Genomic DNA, 23,192 nt, shown 5'->3' with positions numbered 1-23,192 from the left:
CGGGGCGGGTGGAGGGCGGCGGAGGGCGGGCGGAGGGCGGGCGGGCGGGAGAGGGCGCAGGCTGCGGCTGCTCTGGCTGCTGCCTCTGCTGGTCTGGGAGGGGGACGGGGCGGAGCGGCCCGCTTTCAACCCCGCGCACCCTCCGACCCCGGAAGCACTAACACCCCGGGGGCCAGCGAGGCGACTGCGTCGTCCAAACCTTCCCACGCAATACGGACGACCTCCCAATAGCCTAGAGCGGCTCCGTGGACAGCGTCGGCACCAGTGAGACAACAGCTGATAGCACATGGCGAAGTCTATGATAGAGCGGTAGCATAGGGGCAGGACGGAAACTAGTGGCCCCTAGTGGCCTGTTTGGAAAGTCAAGGCGTAAGTGGAGAGAGAGCTGGTAGTCGCCATGGATAAAGGAGACGAAGGGAGAAAGAGATGGCTGAGGACATCCATCTGAGATGAAAAGAAATGAGAAAGTCTCGGTAATCTATGGTGATACTCAAAAACAAAAAGAAAAAAGTGAATTTGCCACATTGGAGGTAACTTTTACGCCAACTCCTTACTTGGAAAGTTGCTACTTAAAAGGAAAAATTTAAGCGTTTACCCTCTTTCTTGGAAGAAATGAAATTCATTCTTAGTCGATAAGGGAAAATTTTTAAAAAAGAGTTTAACCTAAAAAACGAAAGCAAGTTCTATCTATTAAATGTTCATGAAATGAAAGAGTTAGAAAACCACCAATCAGTTCTGCAACCTAAAATGAAATAACTGATTTAGGCAAGTGTTATAAACCACCAAAACTTTTAAGCAAAAGATTGTTGGGGAACAAGATATTATCATGGTGCCAAATATAATGCCAAATCACCACATGGTTTATCTGCAAGAAGCACAGAAAGGGGGGAAAAATCTTTAATTTAAAATGGAGTGACCTGCCCTGGTTGGTTAGAACATTATCCCAAAGTGCCGAAGATGCTGATTCCATCCCTGGCCAGGGCACATGCAGAAACAGATGTGTGTTCCTGTGTGTGTCTCTTGCCTCTCTCTCAAGTCAATAAATACATTTTTTTTTAAATAAAATAATCCTGCCTGAACAGACGGTGGTACACTGGATAGAGCATCAGACTGGAACACGGAGGACCCAAGTTCAAAACCCCGAAGTCACCAGCTTGAGCACAGGCTCACTGACTTGAGCGAGGGGTCACTCATGCCCCAGTCAAGGCTCATATGAGAAAGCAATCACTAAACAACTTAAGGAGCTGCAACGAAGAATTGATGCTTCTCATTTCTCTCCCTTTCTGTCTGTCCCTATCTGCCCCTCTTTCTCTGACTCTCTCTGTCTCTGTCAAAAATATTGAAATAAAATAAAATAGCCCTTGGTTGGATAGCTCGACTAGTTAGAGCAGAGGTAGTCAACCTTTTTATACCTATCGCCGACTTTTTTTTTTTTTTTTACAGAGACAGAGAGAGAGAGAGAGAGGGAAAGACAGAGACAGACATTAGTTTTTCGGTGCGCATTGCAACACCTTAATTGTTCATTGATTGCTTTCTCATATGTGCCTTGACCGTGGGGCTACAGCAGACCGAGTAACTCCTTGCTCGAGCCAGCAACCTTGGGCTCAAGCTAGTGAGTTTTTGCTCAAACCAGATGAGCTCTCACTTAAGCTGGCGACCTCGGGGTCTAGAACCTGGGTCTTTCGCATCCCAGTCCGACGCTCTATCCACTGCGCCACTGCCCGGTCAGGCAAGGTGACCAACTTTTTTACAATGAAAAGGAGGACAAGCCTGACCTGTGGTGGCGCAGTGGACAAAGCATCGACCTGGGAATGCTGAGGTCGCCGGTTTAAAACCCTGGGCTTGCCTGGTCAAGGCACATATGGGAGTTGATGCTTCCAGCTCCTCCCCCTTCTCTCTCTCTGTCTCTCTCTCGTCTCTCTCCCTCTCTGTCTCTCTCTCCTCTCTAAAAATGAATAAATAAATAAATAAATAAAAAGAAAAAAAGAAAAGGAGGACAAAAATAAATTGAAAACAATATTGTAAATAAAAGAAACATTTTATTCATTGCAACAATAATATACTATAATATGATAAATGCATAATAAAAACATTTGTAGCCTGACCTGTGGTGGCGCAGAGGATAAAGCGTCGACATGGAATGCTGAGGTCGCCGGTTCGAAACCCTGCACTTCCCTGGTCAAGGCACATATGAGAGTTGATGCTTCCTGCTCCTCCCTCCCCCCTCTCCCCTCTCTAAAATGAATAAATTTAAAAAAAAAGAAAAAAAATGTAATATTTTATATTGTATTTACGATTATATGCCTATTAATTTTTCATAATAATTGTAAGAAAAAAGTACTCATTTAGATACAAATACGTCACATCACATGCAATGGATCGACTATGCATAGATCAAATACAGACATTTACAGATTAGTCTTCCAATATTAATAAGGAGGACATGTAGGAGAACACTTTTCGAGGGAGGATGGAACTTACAAAAGAAGGACTGTCCTCCCTAAAGGAGGATGATTGGTCACCTTAATAATGTGGTCCTTGATGAGATGCAGTAAGAAGTTCGTAGCGCCCTGGCTGGTTGGCTCAGTGGTAGAGCGTCAGCCTGGCGTGTGGAAGTCCCGGGTTCAATTCCCGGCCAGGGCACACAGGAGAAGCGCCCATCTGCTTCTCCACCCCTCCCCCTTTCCTTCCTCTCTGTCTCTCTCTTCCCCTCCCGCAGCCGAGGCTCCATTGGAGCAAAGATGGCCCGGGCGCTGGGGATGGCTCCACAGCCCCTGCCTCAGGCGCTAGAGTGGCTCTGGTCGCAAAAGAGCAACGCCCCGGATGGGCAGAGCGTCGCCCCCTGGTGGGCGTGCCGGGTGGATCCCGGTCGGGCACATGCGGGAGACTGTCTGACTGCCTCCCCGTTTCCAGCTTCAGGAAAAAAAAAAAAAAAAAAGAAGTTCGTAGCATCATCTATTAGGTATTCTTGTCAAAGTGTTTTTTCATTGTTGTTGCTTTATTAAATGAGGCAGGGAGGCAGAGACAAACTCTCATATAAGTCTGGACCAAGATCTACCCAGCAAGCCCCTACTGGACAATGCTCTGACCATCTGGGACCACTGCTCTGTTGCTTAGCAACCAAGCTATTTTTAGCACCTGAGGCAACGCCATGGAGAAATCCTCAGTGCCTGGGGCCAGTGCGTTTGAACTAATCAAGCCATGGCTTCAGGAGAGAGAGAGAGAGAGAAGGGAGAGGGGGAGGGCTGGAGAAGCAGATGATTGCTTCTCCTGTGTGCCCTGACCAGGAATCAAATCTGGGATATCCACATGCCAGACCGACACTCTACCACTGAGCCAGGGCAAAGTGTTTACTCTCTTTTTTTGTTTTCGGTGACAGAGACAGAGGTACAGATAGGGTCAGATAAGTAGGGTAAGAGATGAGAAGCATCAATTCTTCGTTGCGGCTCGTTATCTGTTCATTGATTGCTTTCTCAAATGTGCCTTGCCCGGGGAGCTACAGCAGACCGAGTGGCCCCTTGCTCAAGTCAGCAACTCCGCACTCAAGCCGGATGAGCCCACGCTCAAGCCAGTGACCTGGGGTTTTGAACCTGGGTCCTCTGTGTCCCAGTCTGACGCTCTACCCACTGTGCAACTGCCTGGTCAAGCCAAAGTGTTTAATCTTAATCTAATCAAACCTTTAGACCTAATTTGCAATTGCAGAATGTTCACATGGGATAAAGGAACAATTTAAACACATCACACTACCCCTGGCCGGGTAGCTCAGTTGGTTACAACATTGTCCTGTAGCCCAGAGGTTGCTGGTTCGATCCCTGGTCAAGCTACCTAGACGAGGAACAGATCAATGTTCCTGTCTCTGTCTCTCTCTCCATTTCTCTATCAATAAAATAAATACAGTACAATAAAAGGAGAGAATATCACACTATAAGGAGATAATCAGCAAATCCAGAATGTGGAACATTCTACAAAACAACTAGACTGGTCTCTTCAAAAATGCAACGTAGTAGAAAAAAAAAAAAAACAAGGAGGAAGGGGAAGGAAGGAGAATGAGACATTTATTTATTTGTTTGTTTGTTTGTTTGTTTATTATCAGAGAGAGGGAAAAAGAGTAGGGAGGAGTGAGAACATCAGCTCATAGTAGTTGCTTTCCATATGTGCCTTGACCAGGAAAGCCCAGGGTTTTGAACCAGCAACCTAAGCATTCCAGGTGGACGCTTTACCCACTGTGCCACTACAGGTCAGGCAGATTATTAATGCCTTTTAAATTTCTTGTTCTCACCTGACCTGTGGTGGCACAGTGGATAAAGTGTTGACCTAGAACACTGAGGTTGCTGGTTCGAAACCCTAAACTTTCCTGGTCAAGGCACATATGGAAAGAAACCAATGCACAATTAAAGTTGTTCCACCAGGAAGCACCTATGAGTTCATACTTCTTGCTCTCCTCCCTCTGTAAAATCAATAAACAAAATCTTAAACAACAAAAAAAGAGAAGAGCCCTGGCTGAGTTGTTCAGTGGATAAAGCCTTGTCCCATCACACCAAGATCACAGGTTCGATCACTGGTCAGGACATGTACAAGAAAAAATTAATGAGTACACAACCAAGTGGAACAACAACTTGATGCTTCTCTCTCGATCTCTCTCTGTCTCTCTCCCCCCTCTCCCTTTCAATCGACGGAAAAATTTTAAAAAAACAAAGAAAAAGGCCCTGGCTGGTTGGCTCAGTGGTGGAGCATCAGCCTGGCGTGCAGGAGTCCCGGGTTCGATTCCCAGCCAGGGCACACAGGAGAAGCACCCATCTGCTTCTCCACCCCTCTATCCAGACAGATAGAGTCTGTCTATCTCTGTCCTTTCACTTCAAATAGAAGAAATAAAAAGCAAACTAAGGAGCAGGCTTACTGTGAGGCTTGGACTGAAGGTCACATTAATCTCAAGATTTTACAATTGGGTCATTTATTGGCTCTCAAGAGTTCCGGAAACTAGGGTGAAAGTGAGTGGGTATGTGGCTATCCATGAAATCATCTCTAATGTGGAGGAAAAACAAAGATCAAATTAAAAGTTGATAAAATGCCCTGGCTGGTTGGCTCAGCAGTAGAGTGTTGGCCTAGCGTGTGGAAGTTCAGGGTTCAATTCCCACAGCCATGGCTCATTTGAGTAACTTGGCCTTGGGTGCCGAGAATGGCACCATAGCCTCGCCTCAGGCACTAAAATAGCTCAGTTGCCAAGCAACAGAGCAACAGCCCCTGATGGGCAGAGCATCATCCCATAGTGGGCTTGCCAGGTGGATCCCAGCTGGGGTGCATGTGGGAGTCTGTCTCTCTGCCTCCCTGCATCTCAAAAAAAAAAAAAAAAAGATAAAATGACATCATTCTTTTCTAACAGTAACATGGCTACTATTGGGGCTGGCCTCCAGTTGCAACTAGCTTTGAAAGAGAAATATGGAATGATAATAGCTGTTAATTTTATGAATCCCTACATTCTTCTCAGAAGGGGAACCAATCTAGTGAAGTGAATGAACTTGCTTAGGGCCACAAGGCAACATGATATATAAAGATGATTCCAAAGGCAGCATACTAAAGACTCATCCCATGACTGGCAGTCCCCAAAACTAAAATTTCAGTTTGTTTAGATCTCATGGGTTTCCCATCCTTTCCCATTCTCAATTGTGTGCATGTCTTGTTATACTTAGTTTCTAGTATGAAAAGAATGGCATGGACACAGGGTGGTAAGGGCATAGATAAAAACATTTGAGACCCTGGCCGGTTGGCTCAGCAGTAGAGTGACAACCCGGTGTGTGGAAGTCCTGGGTTTGATTCCCAATCAGGGCACACAGGAGAAGCGCCCACCTGCTTCTCCACCCTTCCCCCTTCTCCTTCCTCTCTGTCTCTCTCTTCCCCTCCCACAGCCGAGGCTCCATTGGAGCAAAGTTGGCCTGGGTGCTGAGGACAGCTCCATGGCCTCCGCCTCAGACACTAGAATGGCTCCAGCCACAACGGAGCAACTCCCCAGCTGGGCAGAGCATCACCCCCTGGTGGGCATGCCAGGTGGATCCCGGTCGGGCGCATGCAGGAGTCTGTCTGTCTGCCTCCCTGCTTCTAACTTTGGAAAAATACAAAACAAACAAACAAAAAACATTTGAGAACCATCATCTTGAGAGTCCTTTTTTTTTAAGTTAGGGGAGGGGAAATAGAGAGACAAACTCCCACATGTTCCCTGACCAGGATCCACCTGGCAACCCATCTGGGATGGATGCTGGAATCCACTAAGCTATCCTCAGCACCCAGGCTGACATTCAAACCAATTGAGCCACTGGTTGTGACAGGGGAAGAGAAAAGGGAGAGAGGGAGGGGAAGAGAAGCAGATGGTCACTTCTCATGTGTGCCCTGACCAGGGATAGAACCCGAGGCGTCCACACACTGGGCCGATGCTCTATCCATTGAGCAAACCAGCCAGAGCCATCTTGAGAGTCTTAAACTGATGTACAAAACAGAGGGCATAAACCCAATGCTGTCAGGAGCCAGGAAAGTAATGTAATTGAGAGAAGCTGGCCTAAAGAAAAGCAACAGGCGCCTCACCTGTGGTGGCGCAGTGGATAAAGCGTCGACCTGGAATGCTGAGGTCGCCGGTTCGAAACCATGCACTTGTCTGGTCAAGGCACATATGGGAGTTGATGCTTCCTGCTCCTCCCCCCTTTCTCTCTCTCACTCCCTCTCTACTCTAAAAAATAAATAAATAAAATATACATAAATAAATAAATTAAAAGAAAAGCAACAGGAAATTAAAGGGACGAGAAGACTGGAAAGTACAGGACCAATCTATATGGAATGACCACTACTCAGGACCATATTTCTGCCTTTAGAAATGTGGGCCACTGTTGCTAGTTTCCAGCTTGAAATCTGAACCTTTATTGAAAATATCTGCTATTTAACACAGAATGGTCACACCAAAAAAAAAAAAAAGTTTCTGTAGAATTGTGCATCTGGAGTGACCAGGTGGTGGTGCAGTGGATAAAGCTTCGACCTGGAACACTGAGGTCGCCGGTTCGAAACCTTGGGCTTGCCTGGTCAAGGCACATATGGGAGTTGATGCTTCCTGCTCCTCCCCCCTTCTCTCTCTATCTCTCTCTCTCTCACTCCTCTCTCTCTAAAAATCAATAAATAAAAACATTCCTTCTCTGTTCTTCGAGCCTCTCAATCCCCAAGCCCTGTGGACCACACCTCAGAAAAGTTTCTCAAGTCCACTCCCTTCTTTAGCCCCATCTCCCCCACTTCAGCCTCATTTCCTCCCGCTTTCAGGCTCCTGAATGGGAACTCAGACTCAGGAACTCCTGAACTTTCATCCTAACCTTTTTACAACTCTGTGCCTCCGTAAAACTACTTCTTCTGTATGAAATCCACTGGGTTAAGAGCACAGACTTGAGCCACATTGTCTGATTTCAAATCCTAACAAGTTCTATCTACAAAATTATAATAAGGCCCTGGCCGGTTGGCTCAGTGGTAGAGCGTTGGCCTGGCGTGCAGGAGTCCCGGGTTTGATTGACGGCCAGGGCACACAGGAGAAATGCCCATCTGCTTCCCCACCCCTCCCCCTCTCCTTCCTCTCTGTCTCTCTCTTCCCCTCCCGCAGCCAAGGCTACATTGGATCAAAATTGGCCCAGGCGCTGAGGATGGCTCTATGGCCTCTGCCTCAGGCGCTAGAATGGCCCTGGTTGCAATAGAGCAACGCCCCAGATGGGCAGAGCATCGCCCCCTGGTGGGCATGCCAGGTGGATCCGGTTGGGCGCATGCGGGAGTCTGTCTGACTGCCTCCTCGTTTCCAACTTCAGAAAAATACAAAAAAAAAAATTATAATAGTACCTAACTTATAGCGTTGCTATGACAATTACACAAGTTATGAATGTAAAGCACTCAAGGCCTGGCATATGATGTTCAGTGTTAGCTGATGTTATTTACTAACTGAAAAACTCCTATCATCCTGAGGCCCAGACTTAGCTCATTTTCCCAGTGGCACTGCCACTCCTTCTTTTGCTCCACCAGTTTGATCCATGTCTCTATTGTGGTCCTTTTTACCATATTATAACCTATTCAGATATTCACCTGTCTGTCTGCTCTGTTAGATCTTGCAGGTGATAAAGAGCAGGGACTCTTATGCACCTTTGTAGATTCAGCACCCAGAACACAGAATATCCTTAATAAACAATTTGCCAGAAAATCATTCTGAGACACTTGTGATTCTCAAATATACCATAGAGCTTTCTCACTCTACCTAAGCACATTCCTTTCCCAGCTCTTCACACTCAAGGCCCAAGAGGTAGTTGAAATATCACTTTTCCTGTAAAGTCATCTTTTTTTTAGTCACAATCACTTTATTTCATATTAGTTTCCTATTGCTGATATAACATATTACCATACATTTGTGGGTTACACCACCACAAATTTATTCCCTTACAACTCTGGAGGTTAGAAGTCTGAAAAGAGTGTCATGGGGCTAATATCAAAGTGTTAGAAGGGCTGTGTTCCTTCTGGAGAATTGAGAATCTGTGCCCTTGCCTTTTCCAGCTTTGCATTCCTTTGCTGTTTGCATTCCTTTGCTGTTGGTTCCATTTCATCTTCAAAGCCAACAATGGCCTGTCAAGTTTCTCTCACATCAAATGTCTCTGACCTATGAAGTCATCATGACTCCACCTTCCCTTCCAAGTTATTTCTAGGTTTATATCCCTCTGGCATTTTGTAGCATCTCCACGTTTTTGTTTTTTATTCATTATTTTAGCAAGAGAGTGAGAGAGAGCCAGAGACAGGAATATAGATCTGTTCCTGTATGTGCCCTGACTGGGGATTGAACTGGTAACCTTTGTACTTTGGGATGATGCTCTAATCAGCTGAGCCATCTAGCCAGGGCATGTAGTATCTATCTCTATTAATGAGTCCTCTTAGATGTCTTTTTCTTCTACTAAATAGATCTTTGAGAACTTGATGTGTTGTAAATGTGTAGTACCATGCATGGCACACAGTGAATCAGCGGCTCTAGATTCCAGCTGTGCATAGAATCACTCACATAATTTCTTTTTTTTTTTGTATTTTTTTTCTGAAGTTGGAAACAGGGAGGCAGTCAGACAGACTCCCGCATGCGCCCGACCGGGATCCACCGGGCACGCCCACCAGGGGGTGACGCTCTGCCCATCTGGGGCATCGCTCTGTTGCAACCAGAGCCATTCTAGCGCCTGAGGCCGAGGCCATAGAGCCATCCTCAGCGCCCAGGCCAACTTTGCTCCAATGGAGCCTTGGCTGCGGGAGGGGAAGAGAGAGACAGAGAGGAAGGAGGGGGGGTGGAGAAGCAAATGGGCGCTTCTCCTATGTGCCCTGGCCGGGAATCGAACCCGGGTCCCCCGCACACCAGACCGACGCTCTACCGCTGAGCCAACCGGCCAGGGCCTACTCACATAATTTCTTAAAAATACTGATTTGCCGGCCAGGGCCTACTCACATAATTTCTTAAAAATACTGATTTGGGGCCCTGGCCGGTTGGCTCAGCGGTAGAGCATCGGTCTGGCGTGCGGGGGACCCGGGTTCGATTCCCGGCCAGGGCACATAGGAGAAGCGCCCATCTGCTTCTCCACCCCCCCCTCCTTCCTCTCTGTCTCTCTCTTCCCCTCCTGCAGCCAAGGCTCCATTGGAGCAAAGTTGGCCTGGGCGCTGAGGATGGCTCTATGGCCTCGGCCTCAGGCGCTAGAATGGCTCTGGTCGTGGCAGAGCAACGCCCCGGAGGGGCGGAGCGTGGCTCCTGGTGGGCGTGCCGGGTGGATCCCGGTCGGGCGCATGCGGGAGTCTGTCTGACTGTCTCTCCCCGTTTCCAGCTTCAGAAAAATACAAAAAAGAAGAAAAAAAAAATACTGATTTGGGCCCTGGTCAGTGGTTCAGTGAATAGTGTCAGCCTGGCATATGGACATCCCAGGTTCAATTCCCCATCAGGGCACACAAGAAAAATTACCACCTGCTTCTCTCCCCATCCCTCTCCCCCACTTCCGTTCCTGCAACCAGTGGCTAGATTGGTTTAAGCGTCAGCCAGGGGCACGGAGGATGGGTTGGTTGGTCCTAGCAGTCAGCCTCAGGTGCTAAAAATGGTTCATACATTGCCTTGTGGATCCTGGTCGGGGCACATGCAAGAATCTGTCTCACTATCTCCCCTCCTCTCACTAAAAAAAAAAAAAAAGAAAAAATTGCTGATTTGTAGAACTCTACACTTAAAGAGTCTTATTCAATAGATTTGGGGCAAAGTCATAAATTATTGATAGCTGATGGGCAGCCAGGGTTGAGAAACTTAGTATAAGTTTAGCAAAAACTTACGCTAAAGACGTATATCCATTCATTAAAAGGAAAAGAATAAAGACTCGTTCCACTCAGCCTGAATCAATTCTGAAGTTTTCCACTTAAGAAACATAGAGCCTGACCAGGCAGTGGCGCAGTGGATAGAGCATCAGACTGGGATGCTGAGGACCCAGGTTTGAGACCCCGAGGTCGCCAGCTTGAGCGAGGGCTCATCTGGTTTGAGCAAAAGCTCACCAGCTTGGACCCAAGGTCGCTGGCTCAAGCAAGGGGTTACTCGGTCTGCTGACAGGCCCGTGGTCAAGGCACATATGAGAAAGCAATCAATGAACAACTAAGGTGTCGCAATGCGCAACCAAAAACTAATGATTGATGCTTTTCATCTCCTGAATCAATTCTGAAGTTTTCCACTTAAGAAACATAGAGCCTGACCAGCTGGTGGTGCAGTGGATAGAGCGTCGGATTGGGATGCTGAGGATCCAGGTTTGAGACCCCGAGGTCGCCAGCTTGAGCGCGGGCTCATCTGGTTTGAGCAAAAGCTCATCAGCTTGGACCCAGGGTCGCTGGCTCAAGCAAAGGGTTACTCAGTCTGCTGAAAGGCCCGTGGTCAAGGCACATATGAGAAAGCAATCAATGAACAACTAAGGTGTCGCAACGCGCAACAAAAAACTAATGATTCCTAGTGTGCGGAGGACCCGGGTTCAATTCCCGGCCAGGGCACACAGGAGAAGCGCCCATTTGCTTCTCCACCCCTCCGCCGCGCTTTCCTCTCTGTCTCTCTCTTCCCCTCCCACAGCCAAGGCTCCATTGCAGCAAAGATGGCCCGGGCACTGGGGATGGCTCTGTGGCCTCTGCCTCAGGCGCTAGAGTGGCTCTGGTCGCAACATGGCGACGCCCAGGATGGGCAGAGCATCGCCCCTGGTGGGCGTGCCGGGTGGATCCCGGTCGGGCGCATGCGGGAGTCTGTCTGACTGTCTCTCCCTGTTTCCAGCTTCAGAAAAATGGAAAAAAAAAACAAAAAACAAAAAAAAACTAATGATTGATGCTTCTCATCTCTCTGTTCCTGTCTGTCCCTGTCTATCCCTCTCTCTGACTCTGTAAAAAAAAAAAAAAGAAACATAGAGACAGTATGGTAACTTGCTCACTGATGCTCTGGTTATAAAACTGCTCCTCACTATAAAACTAATTCACTTTAAAGCTGTGGAAGGGCAGCAAAAGTAGTAGAATATGCTGGACACAAGCAAGGTAATGGCACAGGTAAAGAGACCAGGATAAAAAGCTTTATTTGGACTGAGAGTTGGAGAATGAGGGAAGGACCTGAGAAAGCATACTGAGCTAAGGAGTAGAGATTAGGTTCCAAAATGGCAATCATCAACAAATGGACTCTACTTCCCAACAGACCAGCAGTTAGTGCACTCAATTAAAGACATGTTGGGAAATGTATTTGCTATTAAATCACCCAAGTGCGCCAAAATTACAAAAAAGGTAGTTTTTTCTTTGGTCACCCCCCATAATTAAGTTTCCAAGACACCTCCCAACCACAAATATTACAAAAGAAAGTAAAAAAGGAAATCACATTTTCTAGATCTTAGACTTGTCTTCAGCATTTAGCTCAAAGATTCCACCATCTTCAAAAAATAGTTCTGTAAAACTCATCAGCTAAAAGTTCTGTCCAACAGAGAAGGTGTCCAAAGTTCTGTCCACAGAGAAGATGGCCTTTGCTAGGCCAGGGCACACAGGAGAAGCGTCCAAATGTTTTCCCATTTCCCCTAATCAGTTAGGGCTGAACAGCAGCGTGAGGCTCAGATTAAGGGGGAGAGAGGGAGAGGGATACAAGGGCTAATTTCCCCCAGTGCAAGATGGCATCAGAAGCTTGATGGGAGAGCAGAACTGGAGAGACTTGAGGGAAGGGTCCAGACCCTGCATTCAGTCAGAGTCACTGCTGGAAGAGGAGGAGGAGGAGGAGGAGGAATGCTGCAAGGGGAAAGGGGAAAGGAGATACCATCAGAACCAAATGACATTTGATCACTCCATATGACATTCTTTGGTGCCTTATCCCTCCACCCAGGTACATAAGAAGGTCAAAGGTCTTAAACCAGACTATCCTTTAAATAGCAAAAGCAAGGATTTCCTTCAGTGGTGAAGATAAAGAAATAGATTAAACCATCCTAATTCAAGCACAAAATTTAACATATAGTATTTTTTTAACATATAGCATTTAGAGCAAGTTATTCCAACTTTCTTTACTAGAGCCAGTGCCTAGGCAAGGAATAAATTATAGGCACATGTATAGTATAGTGCTAGGGAACAGGTGCTACCTTATAAATGCTTACTGGTTGGCTGTTTGGAAAGTTCCTAGTGGCTATGATTCTAAAAACAGTGAATAGAAACATCAGCTGTGTGTTCATCTATCTCTACTTTTTCCCAAACCTCAACTGGGAGACAGTGAAGAAGGTGGGAGAGAAAGCTGTAGACTCCTATTTGAGGTTCTTCACATGCATGCTCCCATTAACAACTGTCATTAAAAACATTTTGAGGCCCTGGCTGGTTAGCTCAGCGGTAGAGCGTCAGCCTGGCATGCGAGGGACCCGGGTCCGATTCCCGGCCAGGGCACATAGGAGAAGCGCCCATTTGCTTCTCCATCCCCCCTCCTTCCTCTCTGTCTCTCTCTTCCCCTCCCGCAGCCAAGGCTCCATTGGAGCAAAGATGGCCCGGGCGCTGGGGATGGCTCCTTGGCCTCTGCCCCAGGCGCGAAGGTGGCTCTGGTCGCGGCAGAGCGACGCCCCGGAGGGGCAGAGCATCGCCCCCTGGTAGGCAGAGCGTTGCCCCTGGTGGGCATGCCGGGTGGATCCCGATCGGGCGCATGCAGGAGTCTGTCTGACTGTCTCTCCCTGTTTCCAGCTTCAGAAAAATACAAAAAAAAAAAAAACATTTTGAGTCTCTCCAGGGTTAATTTCTCCTCCATTCAATCTCACCTTTCCTTCTCAGACTTCTACCAAAGATCCAGAACCAGGAATTGGGGCCCAAAGCCATAAGGCAAATACTAAGCAGTAACATGTTAATCGAGGCCTCCTCAAGTTCCAGGTTGGTTCAATACTTGCATAGTTATCCAGAGAGCTACTTTTACCCTTGCTAAATAACACTCCTCTAGGATGAAGATACTTAGCCTTAGGGCTGAGCATGAACCTTAGGTTCTGTTTGAGACTAAGAATTACTTGTCCTCAATTTCTCTACTGGGTGGCAAGGCAAAAAGGACCATGTAATTAACACAGCACCCTGAAGGAGAGAAAGGAACTCCAAGAATTAGGGCCAGATTATATCTATTAATTATCATATAAGACTTTGTTTTGTCCTGAGGTCGCCAGCTTGAGCATAAGCTCACCAGCTTGAGCATGGGATCACAGACATGAAGTCATTGGCTTGAAGCCCAAGGTCGCTGCCTTGAGCAAGGGGTCACTGGTTCAGCTGGAGCCCCCTAGTCAAGGTACATATGAGAAAGCAATCAGTGAACAACTAAGGTGCCACACAATGAATTGATGCTTCTTGTCTCTCTCCCTTCCTGTCTCTCTTTTACAAAAAAAAAAAAAAAAAAAGACTTTGTTTTGTCAAAAGACCGACCCTATTAATGGACATTTTGACTACATCACTGTGTATGTCCAATTTGTGAAAACATACATTTGGGAGTGAGGGAGAGAGGCAAAAATTCTGAGAGAGAAAAGCAGACAAGAAGGGCTTTTTATTCTGACATCCACTCTAATGCCTACCAGGCGTCCCCAAACTATGGCCCGCGGGGCCTGAGGCCATTTATCCGCCCCCCCCCCCCCCCCCCCCCGCCGCACTTCTGGAAGGGGCATCTCTTTCATTGGTGGTCAGTGAGAGGAGCACTGTATGTGGCGGCCCTCCAACCGTCTGAGGGACAGTGAACTGGCTCACTGTGTAAAAAGTTTGGGGACCCCTGGCCCTAGACCTTCACAGATTGACAGGCCAATTAGCATACTTTTTTTTTTTAAGTTATCAGAGTCTCCCTGTGGGAACCCTTTATAAAGAAGAAGAACCATCCAGCTGAGCAACACAAGCTCTGCCCCATGGCCGCAGGCTATGAATCCCTCTTGGCCATCCCCTCTTTGCCTAGTCTCTCTGGGGGGGGACCCCTTCCAGCCAAGCTCCAGAGGGCACTGACCTTGCCATGCCTGTGGTGGTTGTGCACCTTTTTATGAGCTTTCTTCATTTTCTTCTGCATCTTCTTGTCCATCACCATTCCTGGTCCTACCATGCCAGGAGCCAAGGGATTCACAGGAGGCATGCCAGGGGCAGGTGCTGGGTATGGAGGGGGATAGGGACCTGATGGTTGGCATCCTGGATACACTGGTTGTGGCACAGGATAAGGGGACCCAACTGGGGGGAAAGCTGGATTCCCCTGGGGAGCTCCTGGGGGAGTGGGAATGGGGCCTGGAGGAAAGGCAGGATTCACAGGTGGTGGATGGGCAGGATTCGAACCTCCAGGGTACCCAACATTAGGAGGATAGGGATTTGGCCCTGGTTGCCCTGGTGAAAGAAGCAAAGAATAAATTAAGATTAGAATTGCCCAGAGCCTCTGACAACAAATAACAAAAAGAGGGGGATTCAGTTTCTCACTCAGTACTTACAGGGAAATGGAAAAGTGAGGAAGGAGAATGGAGGATATGGGAAACAAACTCACACAGGAGGGAGAAAAGGTCACATCCTCCTCAGGCTTGGAGAGAGAGGGAGACTGTGAACTTTGTGTGTGTGTGTGTGTGTGTGTGTGTGTGTGTGTGTGTGTGTGTGTGTGTATGTGTGTGTGTGGTAGAGACAGAGTCAGAGAGGGACGGATAGGGACAGACAGACAGGAAGGGAGAGAAATAAGAAACATCAATTCTTCGTTGCGGCTCCTTAGTTGTTCATTGATTGATTTCTCATATATGCCTTGACCGGGGCGGGGGGGGGGGGGCGGGGGGGGCGGGGGGGGGCGGGGGGGGGCAGCTATAGCAGACCAAGTGACTGACCCCTTGCTCAAGCCAGCGACTTTAGGCTCAAGCTGGTGAGCCTTGCTCAAACCAGTTGAGCCCGCGCTCAAGCTGGCGACCTCGGGGTCTCGAACCTGGGTCCTCCACATCCCAGTCCGAGGCTCTATCCACTATCCACTGTGCCACTGCCTGGTCAAGTGAGACTGTGAACTTTAAGGACAGATGAGGGCATGGGTCAGTTATGATCTAAGGGCTTGTTTTGCTGATGAGGGGTGGAGGAAAAACACAGAAACTTCCTGTTGTTAGGCCCATGTAAAGAGGGGTTGGGGTGAGAGAAGGGATTACCCCAAACACCCACCGGAATTGGGGTTCCACATCGTCAAGTGTTTCCTCCAGCCTGAGGAGAAAGAAATTAAATAAAATAGTTGATGGCCCAGAGGTGAGCGGGGACCGAGCTCCACTCCAACGCCTCCAGCCCTACAGTAGGCTTAACAACTACCACGACATACACATAGTACGTGTTTCTTTCCACCCGTTCTTTCGCCCACAATACCTATTTTATTCCTAATTCCCTAAGCACAGGAACGTAAATTCCCAGAGCTGCTCCACCCTCCGCTACCTCTGGTCGCAGCTGGAGGTTTTTAACTCCAGAAGATAGGGGCAGGCAGAGTACGCGAATCTCGCTGTCCTCATCACTCACCTTCTTTTCTATGACTGAGTCCGTGACTTTAACCACCCACAAATTAAGGAAGGATTTTAAACAACTTTACTAACCCCGAGGAGGGGGACAGGGGACAATGCCCCTATCTCAGGCTGAGAGAATGACCCTCCTCGAGCCCAAAGCAGGGAAATGTAGGCGAAACCAGGAAAGTGGCTCAGGAAAGATCCTCAAACGCTTATAAATGCAGACACACCCCCTTGCCCATTAAAGAGGGCAAATGGACCTCCCCGCTGCGAAGGGACCCTTGACCCGGGAACAGGAAAAAGGAATTTGGGGGATCCAGACAATCCGTCACCTTCACACCAGCGTCTGAACTCGACCTGTCCTCCTCAGTCTCTGCTCTCACTTCCTGGTCACCCCTTCCCACCCTACCTCCCAACCCGCCTCTGCTGCCACCTTATTGGTAATTATCTGGCCATTTAGCATTATGATTGGAGAACATACTCATCAATCATTCTAGTTCCTGCAAGGATAGGACGTAACTGTTGGGGTAGGGGCGGAGCCGGGCCCCAGGGCGAGGTGGGTGCGGAGGAGCCCGCGGCCAGAAATCTCTGCGTGTGGGAAATCTCTGAGAGAGACGGGTTAGGAGAGGGCCGATCTCGTTCCTGGGCAAAGCCTCTAAAATAACGAAGGGAAATTCAGCATTTGCGCTCTAAGCTTCTCTTCCAGGGGGTGCCACACCTTATAATTTGAATACAATACACCGTGATAAATGTTTTAACACAGATATATACAGTGCGCTTAGGGGCGGGGAGGAAGCTTCTGAGTTTCAGTCCCGAGCCTCAATATTGCCACCTTCCTCCTAGCCTCCGTGGAAACTAAAAAACATTCTTGCCGGAAATACAGAGATTTTCTAATCTCTCCTAAAATGCCCTATCTAAATTGCATAGCTCCGCCATATGTCGGACTGCATAAACTAGAAACCCTCCCAGGCTAAGAGAAAGACCCTCCTCCAGATGAAAGCAGAAAGGTGGCTCAGGAAGATCCCCAAATGCGGATATACGTGACGGGGAATCAAACGGGCCACCTCTGAGCTTCCGGACCCTGCTCTAACCAATCGAAAATCGGGCCAGGTCACCTGACCAGGAGGTGGTGCAGTGGATAGAGCGTCGGACTGGGATGCGGAGGACCCTCCAGGTCGCCAGCTTGAGCGCAGGCTCAACTGGTTTGAGCAAATCTCACCATCTTGGACCCAAAGTCGCTGGCTCCATTCAGCAAGGGGTTACTCGGTCTGCTGAAGGCCCGCGGTCAGGGCACATATGAGAAAGCAATCAATGAACAACTAAGGTGTCGCAACAAAAAACTATGATTGATGCTTCTCATCTCTCTCTGTTCCTGTCTGTCTATCCCTCTCTCTGAATCTCTCTCTGTCTCTGTGGAAGGAAAAAATATATATATATTAAAAAAGAAAGAAAGAAAGAAAGAAAATCGGGTCAGGGCAAATGCAGACATATTTAGACACACCCCCTTGCCCTTTAAAAAGGGAAAATGGAGATCCTGACTCCTAGCTGTCAATTGCATAAACCAGAAACCAAGGAGGTCATCTTTTTTTTTTTTTTCTTCCTTCCCATTTTTCCGAAGCTGGAAACAGGGAGGCAGGCAGACAGACTCCCACATGCGCCTGACCGGGATCCACCGGGCATGCCCACCAGGGGACGATGCTCTGCCCCTCTGAGGCCTCGCTCTGTTGCATGCAGAGCCATTCTAGCGCCTGAGGCAGAGGCCACAGAGCCATCCTCAGCGCCCCGGCCAACTTTGCTCCAGTGGAGCCTTGGCTGCGGGAGGGGAAGAGAGAGACAGAGAGGAAGGAGAGGGGGAGGGGTGGAGAAGCAGATGGGCGCCTCTCCTGTGTGCCCTGGCCCGGAATCGTACCGGGGACTCCTGTACACCAGGCCGACGCTCTACCGCTGAGCGAACCGGCCAGGGCAAGGAGGTCATCTTTGATGGCTCTCTCCTTTGCTTCTCCCCAAACTCCCCCAACTGCACTGTAGAATCCCTGCACATCTCTTCATCTTCCTTGCTCCCAAGCTACCATTATCTCTTGACTGGATGGCTGCAATGGTCTCTTTTCTTTTTTTTCCGGGGAGAGAGGCAGAGAGAGGGACAGATAGGGACAGACAGGAAGAAAGAGAGATGAGAAGCATCAGTTCTTCATTGCAGTACCTTAATTGTTCATTGATTGCTTTCTCATATGTGCCTTGATGGAGGGGGGGGGGGGCGGCAGCTACAGCCGAACCAGTGACCCTTAGCTCAAGCCACAGACCTTGGAGTCATGTCTATGATCCCATGCTCAAGCTAGCAACCCTGCACTCAAGCGGGATGAGCCGGTGCTCAAGCCAGAGACCTCCGGGTTTCAAACCTGGGTCCTCCATGTCCCATTCTGGCGCCCTATCCACTGCGCCACCACCTGGTCAGGCAAGGATAGTAATTTTTTTTTGTATTCTTCTGAAGTTGGAAATGGGGAGGCAGTCAGACAGACTCCTGCATGTGCCCGACTGGGATCCACCTGGCACGCCCACCAGGGGGCAATGCTCTGCCCATCTGGGCCGTTGCTGTGTTGCGACCAGAGCCATTCTAGCGCCTGAGGCAGAGGCCATGGAGCCATCCTCAGCACCCGGGCCAACTTTGCTCCAATGGAACGTCGGCTGTGGGAGGGGAAGAGAGAGACAGAGAGGAAGGAGAGGGGGAGGGGTGGAGAAGCAGATGGGCGCTTCTTCTGTGTGCCCTGGCCAGGAATCGTACCCGGGACTCCTGCACACCAGGCCGACGCTCTAACAATCGGCCAGGGCCAGTAATTTTTTTTTTTTTTTTTGACAGTCAGAGAGAGGGACAGAGAGACAGGAAGGGAAAGAGATGAGAAGTATCAATTTTTCGCTGTGGCACCTTAGTTGTTCATTGATTGCTTTCTCATATGTGCCTTGACCGGGGAACTACAGCAGACCGAGTGACCCCTTGCTCAATCCAGCGACCTTGGGCTCAATCTGGTGAGCCTTGCTTAAACCAAATGAGCCTACATTTAAGCCGGCGACCTCGGGGTCTCGAACCTGGATCCTCTGTGTCCCAGTCCCGTCCAACGCTCTATCCACTGTGCTACCGCCTAGTCAGGCAGGATAGTAAGTTTTTTAAAAAACAGTTTATTTATTGATTTTACAAAGAGAGGGGCTTGGCAAGAAATATCAACTTTTAGTTGCTTTACTTTTGCTGTTCATTGATTACTTGTCATATGTGCCTTGACTGGGTAAGTCCAAGATTTTGAACCAGTGACCTCAGTGTTTCAAGTCTATGCTCTATTCACTGCACCACCACACACCAGGCAAGGATAGTGAATTTTTAAGAGCAGTTTTTTTTTTTTAATTATTTTTATTTTATTTATTCATTTCAGAGAAGAGAGAGAGAGAGAAGGTAGGGAGGAGCAGGAAGCATCAACTCCCATATGTGCCTTGACCAGGCAAGCCCAGGGTTTCAAACCAGCGACCTCAGCGTTCCAGGTCAAGGCTTTATCCACTGCGCCACCACAGGTCAGGCTGAGAGAGCAGTTTTAATTACGTGCTACAGAAGAAATTTTGTCTGAAACAAATTGAGAGAATAAGAAGGAAGAAAATGAAGAGAGCAAATAAAAGCAATTCTTCCAACGAATAAATAAGAAAGCAGAGAAATGGAGTAGTCATCATAACAGGATGGTCAGCCTAAGAAGGGCTTATTATTATTATTATTGCTATTATTATTGATTTTTAGAGAGAGGAAAGGAGAGAGAAAAGATGGGAAAATTGATCTGTTCCTGTATGTGCCCTGACTGAGGATCAAACTGGCAACCTCTGAGCTTTGGGAGGATGCTCTAACCCAGTGGTTCACAAAGTGTACACCAGGGCACACTGGTACACCCTAAAAGATTTCCAGGTGCGCCCTGTGGTATTCCAGAGAAATATATGCCTGTTGGTGACCAAAAAACCAACAGGGTTTTTGAAGTTTAGATTCTTGGGGGACAGAGTGTGGGGAATTGGCTGTAAGCTGACAATCTGCCCAACCCCCCACCTCACTTGCCTGATTAGGTTGCAAAAGGCTGTTAAGCTGTGGTGCTGGATTGTTTACACTACCGCCCATGTTCCCCAGAAAGACTGGAGGCAAGTTTCTTCTATCCTTTGTTTGGTGTAAAGTTAAGATGATATGTATGGTGGGGGTTTTCTGCACTCAACACAATTAAGAGTAAAAAGAGAGGAATTCTTCAATGTATTGACGAGGAAATGAGAGTCTGCCTTTCAAATATATGCCCAAACATTGAAGAAATTGCTAGGACACATCAGGCTCATGTTTCTCATAAACACAAGAATGAAAAAACTTAACACATTTACAGCGGGACCTGCCGAATTTGCTAAATCTTACTAAGAAAGTATCTATATATATAAAAAGATAATTTTTTTGTCATTTTTTTTAACCCCTCTTTTCTATGAATTCTAAAAAGCATAACTCCAAAAATGTAATATGAAAAAAAAAAAAATTTTTTTTACGGGGACAGAGAGAGAGTCAGAGAGAGGGATAGACAGGACAGACACAGGAACGGAGAGAGATGAGAAGCATCAATCATCAGTTTTTCGTTGTGATACTTTAGTTGTACATTGATTGCTTTCTCATATGTGCCTTGACCATGGGCCTTCAGCAGACCAAGTAACCCCTTGCTGGAGCCAGCGACCTTGGGTCCAAGCTGGTGAGCTTTTTGCTCAAGCCAGATGAGCCCGTACTCAAGCTGGCGACCTTGGGGTCTCGAACCTGGGCCTCCGCATCCCAGTCTGACGCTCTATCCACTGTGCCACCACCTGGTCAGGCTGAAAATGTTTTTTGGGGTTTTTTGTTTGTTTTTCTTTTCTTTTTCATTTTTCCGAGGCTGGAAACAGGGAGGCAGTCAGACAGACTCCCGCATGCGCCCGACCGGGATCCACTCGGCATGCCCACCAGGGGGCGATGCTCTGCCCATCCAGGGCGTCACTCTGTTGTACCAGAGCCATTCTAGCGTCTGAGGCAAAGGCCACAGAGCCATCCTAAGCACCCGGGCCATCTTTGCTCCAATGGAGCCTCGGCTGAGGAGGGAGGGGAAGAGAGAGACAGAGAGGAAGGAGAGGGGGAGGGGTGGAGAAGCAGATGGGCGCTTCTCCTGTGTGCCCTGCCCGGAAATAGAACCCGGGACTCCTGCACACCAGGCTGACGCTCTACCACTGAGCCAACCGGCCAGGGCCTGAAAATGTTTTTTATTTAATTTATTCTTTTTTTTTTTTTAGAGAGTAGGGGGAGAGAGAGAGAGAGAGCGAGAGAGAGAGAGAGAAGGGGGAGGAGCAGGAAGCATCAACTCCCATATGTGCCTTGACCAGGCAAGCCAGGGTTTTGAACCGGCAACCTTAGTGTTTCCAGGTTGACGCTATTTTAAATTATTTTTATTTATTTATTCATTTTCTTAGAGGGGGGAGAAAGAGAGAGAGAGAGAGAGAGAGAGAGAGAGAGAAGGGGGGAAGGAGCAGGAAGCTTCAACTCCCATATGTGCCTTGACCAGGCAAGCCCAGGGTTTTGAACCGGCAACCTCAGCATTCCAGGTCGATGCTTTATCCACTGCGCCACCACAGGTCAGGCTGAAAATGTTTTTTAATGTCAGAATAAATTTAATTTTGTTGTATTTATTTCATTTAATTACCATAAAAGCACACTTGGACTTTATATTTTTTCTTTAATATTTGACTTAATTATTATAACATATTTCTCAGAAATTTGTATATAGTGTGCCTACAATTATTTTAGGATTTTAAATGTGCACCAGCTTCAAAAAGTTTGAGAACCACTGCTTTAACCAATGGAGCAATTCAACCAGGGCTAGGAAGGGCTTTTTAAGGTGGGAGAGTTTAAAGCATTATTTGTAAACAGATGGGAATAATCCAGTAAAGAGAAAAAACATGATGTTTCTGGAGAAAAAAAGGGATATTTGAAGGAGCAAAGCTCCTAAGTGACCAGGAAAAGTGAGGAGTTCCAGTTTTTCAGGTGGGGGCTCTGACCTCAGATAGGACAGTTCATTTAGCTACAGGGAAGTGGTTGAGAGAATGAGCCCTGAAGCCAGACTACTTTCTTTGTAAACTTGGACAAGGTACTTAAAAGAAACTTCCATGTCTCAGTTTCCTCATCTGTAAAATGAAGGATAATAATAATACCTAACTTATTAATACATATAAAGGATGCAGAACACTACCGGACATATAGTAAGCCCTATATATACTGCTATTATTATAATAGGAGGGAAATCAGAATCTACAGGTCCAAATGCAAATGTGTTGGTAGATTCAGTGGTAGAAAAATGTGACTTTTTTTTTTCTTCTTTTCCAAGTGAGAGGAGGGGAGATAGAGAGACAGACTCCTGTATGCACCCCAACCAGGATCCACCCAGCAATACCATCTGGGGCCAATACTCTGACCATCTGGTGCCGCTTGCAACCAAGCTATTTTTAGTGCCTGAGGCAGAGGCTCCACAGAGCCATCCTCAGTACCCGGGGCCAATGCATTTGAACATATAGAGCCATGGCTGCCAGAGGGGAAGAGAGACAGAAAGAGAGAAGGGGAGGAGAAAGGGTGGAGAAGCAGATGGTTGCTTCTCCTGTGGGCCCTGACCAGGAATCAAACCCAAGACATCGCCTGACCAGGCGGTGGCGCAGTGGATAGAGCGTCGGACTGGTATGCAGAGGACCCAGGTTCAAGACCCCGAGGTCGCCAGCTTGAGCGCGGGCTTATCTGGCTTGAGCAAAAAGGTCACGAGCTTGGACCCAAGGTTGCTGGCTCCAGCAAGGGGTTACTCGGTCTGCTGAAGACCCGCGGTCAAGGCACATATGAGAAAGCAATCAATGAACAACTAAGGTGTCACAATGAAAAACTGATGATTGATGCTTCTCATCTCTCTCCATTTGTCTGTCTGTCCCTATCTATTCCTCATCCCTCTCTCTGACTCTCTCTCTGTCCCTGTAAAACAAAAAACAAAACAAACAAAAAAAACCCAAGACATCCATACACTGGGTCATTGCTCTGCCACTGAGCCAACCATCTAGGGCCAAAATGTGACTACTTTTTTTGCTGATTGCTCCTGATTATTTTTTTCTTCAGGGAAATTAAGAAGTAAAGTTACCAGTTAAAAATGAGGTGGG

The 23,192-nt window shown here is 47.7% G+C and overlaps 1 protein-coding gene across 2 annotated transcripts; it reads right to left on the bottom strand.

The window, feature by feature from the left end:
• Nucleotides 1-11,578: 11,578 nt before the first annotated feature.
• On the bottom strand, nt 11,579-16,403 carry PRR13 (proline rich 13). Of its 2 annotated transcripts, XM_066365855.1 has the most exons (5): nt 16,322-16,403; nt 15,664-15,702; nt 14,818-14,865; nt 14,501-14,637; nt 11,579-12,294 (listed from the first exon to the last, which is right to left on the bottom strand). In XM_066365855.1, exons 2-5 carry the CDS (start codon nt 15,680-15,682, stop codon nt 12,247-12,249), a joined length of 252 nt encoding a protein of 83 aa, XP_066221952.1. In that variant the 5' UTR covers nt 15,683-15,702; nt 16,322-16,403; the 3' UTR covers nt 11,579-12,246. The 2 variants fall into 2 exon arrangements, with proteins under 2 accessions (XP_066221952.1, XP_066221951.1); XM_066365854.1 differs by having other exon boundaries at nt 14,501-14,865.
• Between the last annotated feature and the right edge of the window lie 6,789 nt (nt 16,404-23,192).

The sequence above is a fragment of the Saccopteryx leptura genome, chromosome 2 (assembly GCF_036850995.1).
Source record: "Saccopteryx leptura isolate mSacLep1 chromosome 2, mSacLep1_pri_phased_curated, whole genome shotgun sequence".
NCBI classification, from domain to species: Eukaryota; Metazoa; Chordata; class Mammalia; order Chiroptera; family Emballonuridae; genus Saccopteryx; species Saccopteryx leptura.
The sequence above is the reverse complement of the archived record's forward strand: the minus strand, read 5'-3'. Positions and strand labels throughout refer to the sequence as shown.